The sequence below is a fragment of the Saccoglossus kowalevskii genome, chromosome 13, assembly GCF_978046115.1.
Source record: "Saccoglossus kowalevskii chromosome 13, keSacKowa6.1, whole genome shotgun sequence".
Lineage (NCBI taxonomy): Eukaryota > Metazoa > Hemichordata > Enteropneusta > Harrimaniidae > Saccoglossus > Saccoglossus kowalevskii.
This window is the reverse complement of record NC_140653.1, coordinates 25,522,184-25,532,159: the sequence shown is the minus strand read 5'-3', so window position 1 is coordinate 25,532,159 and position 9,976 is coordinate 25,522,184. Positions and strand designations below refer to the sequence as shown.

Sequence of the window (9,976 nt, the reverse complement as noted above, 5' to 3'; positions counted from 1 at the left end):
CACCCAGAGGTATGCATGATGAAAAAAGTACACGCCAAATAAACCTGTTCTACAAAACCACATACATAATATTATAATATCTTATTCGAAAAAAATTATACATCTAGAATTAGTTTTGTCGGGAAAATACTGTTGTTGCGTGACCGGATACTTCTTTATATTACATGTTTATTCTTGGATACTGATATGTGGGATATTAATAGCACACTAAAACTACACGTATATATATATATATATTAGACACGTTGTATGTAATTCAAGTCGTGAATCGAAGCATTCAGGATGTGTAGTCTACATTGTATAGTTATTTTCATAGCACTGGCAGTTGTCAGCAAGGTAAGTAACCAAAAACTGTTTCAAAACATCAAATGGACTTTCTAATTTTTGCATAAATTTTATTGGCCAAAAATTTCGTTATTTTGAATATTACAGAATGGCAGATTTATTGGTGAACATTCATGGTCTCAGACTAGCTGGTGAAAATAGTTTACTTTACTATCCATGGCATGCGATGGTGTTTTCATGTAACGTATTTAGTTCAATTTATAACGTGCTCTCTGATACAGAGGACGCGTGTTGTATCAGATTGTAGCCGACAATCTCCCTCAGAAATAATAGTTGTCAATATTTGAATAAATTACAATTTTATTTTTTGCGCCATTTAAAATACTTTGTTATTTAGTTTGTAAATGTTCAGGAAGCATGAACATCTATCGCGACTACAAATCTGAAATATAACCTGACGCTATCCGAATTTGTAATGTAAATTATGATTTCTTTTGTATTACAGCCTTGTATTGCTGGTGCAGGTAAGACTTGCTTATTCATATTTGGAGAATGTTTTAGGATTTCCTAATCTTCAAAGCACAAAGTTGGGGAAGAGGAACAGTCAATAAATTTGTAGTAACTGTAATCATGGAATGCGTATTTTCGCTATAAGAAGTTCTGAACATTCCAGAAACGTGAATGTTTCAAATATTAACATGTTATGGAATGGCAAATGTTGGATTTGTAATTGTATCGAATGACCGCGTTGGTTGGCTGTTTTGTTATTATCGTCTTTCATTACCGATTGACACCATCGTGTTGGTAATGTCTCATATTCAACGTTCTCCAGTGAATAGTATTTATTTTGTATGTATTATTTTGAATTTTGTATCGAATGGCACAAAGGGAATAATGTTTCATGATTCAATGGCAACAAGTATATGACGTTTAGCAAGTATATCATGAATTATGCACGAAAGTAGTACGATGATCTTTGCGCATTTGTCCTGCCATAGTATTAAATTATACCGATTACTTACATTTGTTAAAACATTCCATACCACACATTATACATACAATATACTAGTTGAGCTATGTTGCAATGTTATACATTTATATTCATTCCTTCATGATTTATCAGATCAACCGCATATTATTCTAATATTTGTGGATGACATGGGATGGAATGACGTACATTGGCACAACCCTGATATCGCAATGCCCAACTTGATGGATATCGCCGCTGATGGCGTCATATTCGAACAATCATATACCCATCCCACATGTACACCGTAAGTGATAATATTGTTAATGTGAGTGGAATGTAGATATAAATTGTTCATTCAAGTTTAATATCAGTATGTGTAATTACATGATAGCATACTGTGTCTCGCTTAAAGTGTAGCTCATAGGCTGGTACAGCATGTCGAAAAAAAGTGTCTTGTTTCCTATGTATATGCAATATACATCTGAATTGTTATACTATATTTATATTTATTTTTATATTTACATTTACATGCAATTTTTCAGATCAAGAGCTGCTATGATGACGGGATTGTATCCTTTCAAAACAGGAAATCAGGTGAGATTTTTTTTGCAGTATATGTTAAATTAATAACGTCACAAAATAAATTTGACGATTATCTTGAATAATGTGACATAACGCTCATTAATTGATAATTAATTAATTAATCAATCAATTCTGTTCATATGTATTTTACAGCATCAAATGGTGTTCAACCTTCATCCCAGTGGGGTTCCATTGGAATTTAAGCTTTTACCAGAAAAACTTAAAGAAGTTGGATACGCTACTCATATGGTGGGAAAGTAAGTAGAACATAGCATATAAAAATTAAACTTATATTTGTTTGGTGCACTATAAATTATACCATTGCAAAGCAGCGAGCCTAATCTAATTCTCAGCATTACGTATTTGTGTTATCAAACAAAGGCAGAAAAGAAACGTGATGCTACAATAACCAATTTTAATAAACGTACCCTTGCTATAAGCTTAGATAATTTGAAAACATCTCGTTTAATGGCCGGGGTATTCTAAACACGTTGACCCATAGGCGTGAACGCCTAAACATGATGAGATGTTAAAAAATATCGGTAAATAACATTGTACGTGGGTGCTACTTTGACACAAAGTATAAGTCACACGCAATGATAGAAAGCAATTAATATATAGATACAGTCAAGGATATTTCTAAATATTTCTATCATATATTTCTTATTTCTAAATGTTTTCTAAATTTATTTGTTTAGATGGCATTTAGGGTTCTGTAAAGATGAGTATCTACCAACAAATCGTGGCTTTGACTCTCACTATGGTCTATGGACATTGGGAGTTGGTGATTACGATAAATTGAATGGAGTGCTATGTAAGTCAACTATTAGTAAAACAATACACTTATTCATATATGTGACATATGTATATGACATTTTGCGATGGTTATGAAAATAAATTCTTATGATCGGGTCAACTTAGATGGATGTTTAACTAGCTCAATTCTCTCATCTTTGAAATAATCTCTGTTTTTCTAGCTCCTTCAGAAGGGTATGATTTCCGTGACAACATGGGAGTGGTACCAAAGAGTAACAGTTATCTTGCAGTGAGTATAGTATGAAGTTATTACGAGAATACCTCAAAGTGTGCACGAAGACAGTACATCTAGAATATCGACCGACGCGCAGCGTACTGTCTGAGTGCATACTTTGAGATATTTTCGTATTAACCTGTTTAGAACAGAATCAGCATACTTTTTTGTGGAGGGTCCAGTCAAACGCTGGTGGCAGCCTCGTTTGTTTTTATTTTTAGAGGACGCTTACGCGCATAATCATTCCATATTTGGAATTCGTATTTTCTAATATGGTAGGATGAAAATACAACTTAAAATACCGCAAAATTACGGCTCGCTGTAACTTATGGCGTTAGGATGACAAATGTATAATAATTAGTATTATTGTTAATTAGATGCAAACGTTTTTGGCATCGCGTATTTGAGATGGAACTCGCTATACACACATTGATCAGCAAATTCTTTCTTATATTGTTTATGAGAAATTAAGTAAAGAAGGATGCCAGCTTTTGGGATTCTCTTGAAAAGTTGATAATAATACATCGACAAATCATATCATTATATCTTTCTTCTCTACAGTTAATGCTTGGTGATAGGGCAGAGCATATAGTAAATAACCATTACCCAGGAACTCCACTATTTCTTACGTTTACTCTGGACATCCCTGCTAAGCATCTGGAGGTAACTATTTCATTCTGGTTGTTACAGTGAATTAACAACAATAGTACAATTAACTTGAATATAGTCTGCTTGAAGAAAATCCGACAAAGCGGATAGTCAAAACATGCCTATGCTGCCAGTTTTTATTTTATTTGTTACGGACATACACTTATGTGTGTTTGTGTTCCCAAAGATTCCAGAAAACTATGAAGAAAAGTATGCAAATATTAAAGACGACAGAACTAGACAATTTTATGGTATGTATTCCACATAAGCATAGTTATATTCAGGGCCATTACATCATGTTATCAAATGAACCCTTCAACTATAATCATAATGCATTCTTATTTATTAGTACGGTGGTACATATACCCTTAAAATGCCAGACCATCTTCGGTTTATCACCCACTATTCAATGAGTATCATAGTGTACAACACAACCGGGGATTCGGGAACATTCCTCCCTGCCCTGGTCAAAAAAATACTAAAAAATGATTGCTCTAATGTGTCAAATGAAATAAACAAATATTTCAGTATTTTTACTATTGCAGGAAAGTTGACTATGATGGACGATATAATTGGCGGAGTGGTTGATGCGTTGAAAAACCGTGGAATGTATGACGATTCGCTAATAATATTCATAGGTGACGTAAGTGTCGGACGTATTATATGTTCAGTTGAATTTTTTTAATCATTGTAGTAATTTAGCCACTGCATGACTACCTTTAGTTGTCTTTCCATTGGCCAATCTTCTCTGTCATTTGAGTTCAGATCAGGAGACAGATTAATTGAGATATTTATGATCTTTTTATGTGGAATAATACTCAGTCAGGCTTAAAGAAAGCATCGCCTAATTTATATTTATCAGTTTGAATTCTGAACTTCATCGTCGAGCATAATCCATCTTTGCGTACAGATATATGCCAGAATGTTCTCACACAGATTTCATCATTTATGACATGAGTTGTTTTCCCTGTTTGTATCCTCCAAATATCCATCTATTATGTTTATTTTGTACAGAATGGAGCGTTATCATCTCAAGCTGGGTCCAACTATCCATTCCGCGGTATTGCCGGAACGCTGTTTGAGGGCGCTACTCGTGTACCATCTATTGTCAGTGGGAAGGGTATAAAGAAGACTGGATATGAAAGCAATGAGTAAGTTAATTGTGGTAATTGGAATTCTCATAACCATGCTCGTGACAAGGTTTATACTCCCGCTATCAATGTATGTCTTAGTTAGTGCCAATGGCAATATACAGCATAAAATACGCTTCCATAAAAGTAATGTAACCTGACCCGTCAGTCGTGTATGAAATATGCCGCATTGTTGTTATGAACTACTATTCTAAATTTGGCATTTGCCAGATAAGTTAATTTACAATTACTTCTCAGGTTATACAGCATAGTCGATATTCACAGAACAATTCTTGATGTGGCTGGAGCAAAAGCTGGTAAGTTAACATAATTATTCAGTAGTATTTCATGTCTGACCGGAGAATGTTAGATGGTAGGCGTTGTTACATTTACATCGAGTATTTATAATTTGTTTCGTATTATACTTAACAGAGCCTGAACTAGACGGTTTAAGTATGTGGCCTACATGGTCAAAAGGTAAACCATCGCCAAGAAATGAAATCATCTATAATATCGATGATGATCCAGTGTCACCTGGTGCTGCTATCAGGTAAGCACTGATATATGTATGCATGAGGGATTAATTGGGTATACATAACTGTTTTCATTTCCGTTTTTTGTAGAATAATTGAAATATTACTTTGTATTATATCATTTAGAATAACCGCATAAATGTTCTAGCAAATGAAACAAGTGTGTGTGCTGCAAAACAATGTTCTATTCTATATATGACGAACCTGTGGTGAAATATAACATATATGTATACAATCATGTCATGAATTATGTTTTGTATGTTTTTAGGATTGGAGACTATAAACTGATTACAGGACACCCTGATTTATTGTATCCATATCGGGATATCAGTTTAACAGGTAAACACAACGATTTAAATTTTATCTTTAAGTTAACCAAAATACTGAAAGATGGATATTGAAGGTAGTGGATTTGCATTTACCATGTCTCAATCTGACTACATAATCTGACACATGTCAATGTATATTTATTTCAGATAACTATTACAACTACGGTGACCCCCCAGCAAGCGGATTGCCAACTACAGATCAAGAAGCAAACGCACCGGCTCCACAGAACGTAGAATACTTGTTCAATATCGTAGGTAAGAATGATGTTTTGTTTTTGGAGAATGAAGACAGAATGATTAGACAAATTATGAACATACAAACAAGCACAGCCACTAATTCAAAGCGTATAGTCCCTCGATGCAGACGCGCGCATTGGTCGCCACTCACAAACTACGCTTCTAAACATGTTTTCAATGTGTATATACTGCCACTTCCAAAGTGAGTATTCTATTCACTCAATACAAAAACGTGTAAATTGTGCAAAATCGTGAAATGCTACTCCTATCTTACTGCATGCTCATTTGAGATTATTTTCAGATTAACACCAGTGGCATTAGTGGCCTCCACGCTGTTTGACATGTTATTTTGTTATTTCCACTCATGAAAAACGAACATTGAAGAGGTGTCATATGAATAACTACTAATGTCTCTCTTTCAATGCAGATGACCCAGAAGAACGACACGACATCTCCGCTGACAATCAAGATATTGTACAAGAGTTACGTGATCGATTGGATGAACATCGTAAATTGCTACATCCACCAGTAAACCAAACAACAGAGCTAGCCGGTTCCGCCGCGAATTTTAATGATGTTTGGTCGCCTGGTTGGTGTTAAATTGGTTGATAATTTCCCTTCATTTGAATCTAATTACTCAATCGATCACATTCCTTTTTATTCACTACTAAAGTTCAGTATAATGTTACCTATTTGATATGTTATTGTACAGATTGCATTGACAGTTTTCTGTTACATGAAAATGTTTGCTGGCGTCAACAATTTCCAGGCTCGATCAAATTGGCTAGATATTTGTGGAGCGAGGTTATTGTTCACTGCGTAACTGGCTACGATCAAGACAACAGATTGTATGACGTAGTCAATCATATGACGTGTTAATAATAATATTAAGTCATCAATAATTTAGTTGGGTTTCATATGCATCAAATAAAATGTCATTGTTAAGATGAATAATGTTTGTCTCTTAGTGGTTCAATATGAGAGCAGTATGTGTTATTTTAAAAGTCTCATTCTAAATCATTTATAAAAATGACTACTACCATCTTTAAAAACAGCAACATTACATGCCTATTTGGTTATTAGGGTAGCAACATATGTCTGTTTTCCAAGATGATGTAATTGTCGCGTGTTAAATGTATATTCCTTTATGTCGCAAGCGGAGAGAATATACATATATAAGTGCTTATATCCCAAAGGGGAACTAAACTTTACAGTCGAAAAGGACACATCAATATTCAACATATTTCCACAAACCTATTTCAGCGAATTCATGCACTCTGACATTATGATTTAGTAATTGTTATGAATGTGTACAACGTAGTAACTGACATATATGTCAGACACTGGTTATATGTCATCTCTTGTTGAAAATGAGTATTGATGAAACGAGAAACGTAGTCATATCACTGAGCATGATTTTAAAGATAACATCATGGTAGAAGAAGTGAAACTAGTCCATAATGGGCTGTCGAAAAGGAATGCAGGGATACGGGCTTTTCTGAAATAATTGGCATTACATTCGTGGCTGTTGCTGACGTAGATTGAATTAAGACATTAAATTTAGTACAATGGTGGACTCAGTCATGAACAACTAATAATGGACAAATGTATCACAGCTCATAAATTACTTGGACTAATCCCGTTCGGCGGATCAGCCATTGTCGGAGAGGGGTTGGGTTAATGTAGAAAACATTTAATTTAATTTAATTTAATTTAATTTAATTTAATTTAATTTAATTTAATTTAATTTACCACGCCTGATTTACGACTTCAAAATCATCACCTGCAACGCCATCACTGAATGGCAACTTGTGCTGTCAGTCACTATATAAGTGCAAGGAACCGATGTCTCGTTGTGTTAGCTAATTATATACCGGCTTGCAAGGTTAACATAATTTATCAATTAACAATTTCTCTAATTTCTACCATCTGTTGACACTGAGAAGCCAAGACCACTTCTGCTTTGCGACTTCACTGCTTTAAAATAACCCTTTCAACAATGTACAGAAACATTCAGGCCGGATGATTTAAATTTTGCAGCAGGAAATTATAACCAATAAAACCATCGCTTGTTTATCACTTTTATCACAATTTGCCACTCACACAGTTACCTGGTCAATATTCACAGACAATAACAGTGATATTACGGGTTAACCAAGCAATGAAAAAGTGAATAACAATAATACTTTTTTGTTCACAAAAGAGTCGAATATATACTAAATAAATACAAAGTATAGGGATACTCAAATTTTACTATAGGATTTTTACAAAATTAAAACAATAAGAATAATAGTGTTAATAATCCAGTGTTCTAGAACTCCAGATATGGTTTGGAATACACTGAATTCACCGAATAGATAACTGTGATGCTTTATATTCGCCATTAGGCAACATACCACGTTGGTCCGTTGTATCCTGGAAAGGTTACTGTTGTGGCAAACAAGAATTAAACAGGTTAACAAAACTTCTGAGGTTGTTCCGATTAAAATCATCATGTTATACAACACTAAAAATATAGTGTGGGAAATCCTCGTATTTAAAAATAATACTGAGTGGTATACTCTTCCTTCCGGAATTCAAATCAATCAGATCTGTTTTTATTAAATATGGTACATTTGTTTGTATGACGCCCTCTATGTTTCATCAGCGTCCAGGTATTCAAATAGTTTCCACTATGATAATCTCTAAGTGTATCTTTATACTGGTTTACTGTATAATGGCAGGATATAATTTAAGAGTTAACTGCATTGCAATGTCAAGCAAAAAGTGGCTGCTTTGTATCACTTTTAGCTGTGTCATGATGCCATGTGCTATATATGGCTTCAATTAACTATAACACATTACAAAAAGATATAAATATATTTTGGTTTATAAATTAAATGTAATAGCGCCCTCCCATGTGTCTGGTTTGGACCATTGGTGGAGCTTTTAAATCCACAGTGCTTTTGCATAAGAGAGCCATGAATTTTGCTCTTACTTTTGGGTCGACGTCGACGTGGCTAGTTTCGTTTCTTTCCCTCTTGTTTCCTTTGTGAATTTAAAGCTTTTCGTTAGGTGTCTCCTGTTTCAAGCCGTTGCTGTGGTCCGCGAAACTGGTCAGAGCCGACCGAAGTCCCTATACGTACCTGCAATATTAAGACGGAGGAAACTCGCTCTACAAGTTTCGTGATAAAACAAAGATCAGTCACGTGGTGAGGACTTAGTCGCCAGTCGGACCAGCTGAAATATTCTTGATTTTTATTTGATAAATAGACCCTATTATTTTCTATATTTAGAGCATATATTTGTATTGTGAATTTACTTATATATTTGAGTTGTGTAAATTCATTTATATGTTTATGGCCATATTGTTGGTTTATTTTCATATACTATAAATGAAATGAAATGAAATAAATGAAATAAATTATTATCCGATACATTGGTGTCATTATTTGGTAATAGTTCAACCTGGGACACATAGGGGAATTTGTCGACTATTGGCTTTTAGTTGAAATCTTTGCACCAGACAGTATTTTAAACATTTAACTTGTTTGTTTACGTGACCTGTCATTGTAAAGACTTTGACCTACATATGTGATATATGTTATACATGTTAATTATTGTCATTCTTCGTTAAATATAATATAAATTGGGCTATAAGATTTATCATTGAACGTTGAAAATAAAATGTAATTAAATCAGGGCAAACGGGATCGATACAGGGTTAGGTTATACCTGCCTGTTAAAGCTGTAATGTTGACTTTATTGTGTTTTACACCTTTGATATTAGGTTAATTGATGAATGTCTGTGAAATAAAGCAGTTAAACTATTCGCAGGATATTCGGACTAAAAGGCGATCAACTTAATGCGTCATCGAATACCATTTCAGAACGAGCTTCAAACATGAAAGCATTTTATAGATTATTTGTATTTAGCACACATCCAAAGTAGAAATCATTACTGATGCCGTAAATCCACGACTCGTCGCTCAAAAGCTCAATCTGATGTGTAATGCTTTCTGACAGGAACCAAAAGAAAGTGTACTACTCAGCACGCAGACCGAAAGTGTGCTACGTTTGGTCGAGAGAAATAACGAGAAAGATAAGAACATGAAGAGGAAATCTAAATTGAAAATCACTGCACAGTGTCACGCTTTCTACCATGCTCAGTGATATGACTAATTCCACAGTGTTATTGATATTCATTCTCAACAAGAGATGACATATGACCTGTGTCTGAGACACACAATTTA

At 34.3% G+C, this 9,976-nt stretch overlaps 1 protein-coding gene across 1 annotated transcript; it reads left to right on the top strand.

Annotated features, from left to right (window-relative positions):
• The first annotated feature begins 253 nt into the window (after positions 1 to 253).
• On the top strand, positions 254 to 6,698 carry LOC102805529 (arylsulfatase B-like). The gene is made up of 16 exons (XM_006813655.3): positions 254 to 336; positions 791 to 809; positions 1,409 to 1,559; positions 1,798 to 1,849; positions 1,991 to 2,094; positions 2,536 to 2,651; positions 2,815 to 2,882; positions 3,429 to 3,530; positions 3,703 to 3,766; positions 4,061 to 4,158; positions 4,530 to 4,666; positions 4,904 to 4,962; positions 5,078 to 5,195; positions 5,447 to 5,517; positions 5,655 to 5,762; positions 6,172 to 6,698. Exons 1-16 carry the CDS (start codon positions 283 to 285, stop codon positions 6,342 to 6,344), a joined length of 1,494 nt encoding a protein of 497 aa, XP_006813718.2. The 5' UTR covers positions 254 to 282; the 3' UTR covers positions 6,345 to 6,698.
• Positions 6,699 to 9,976: the final 3,278 nt, after the last annotated feature.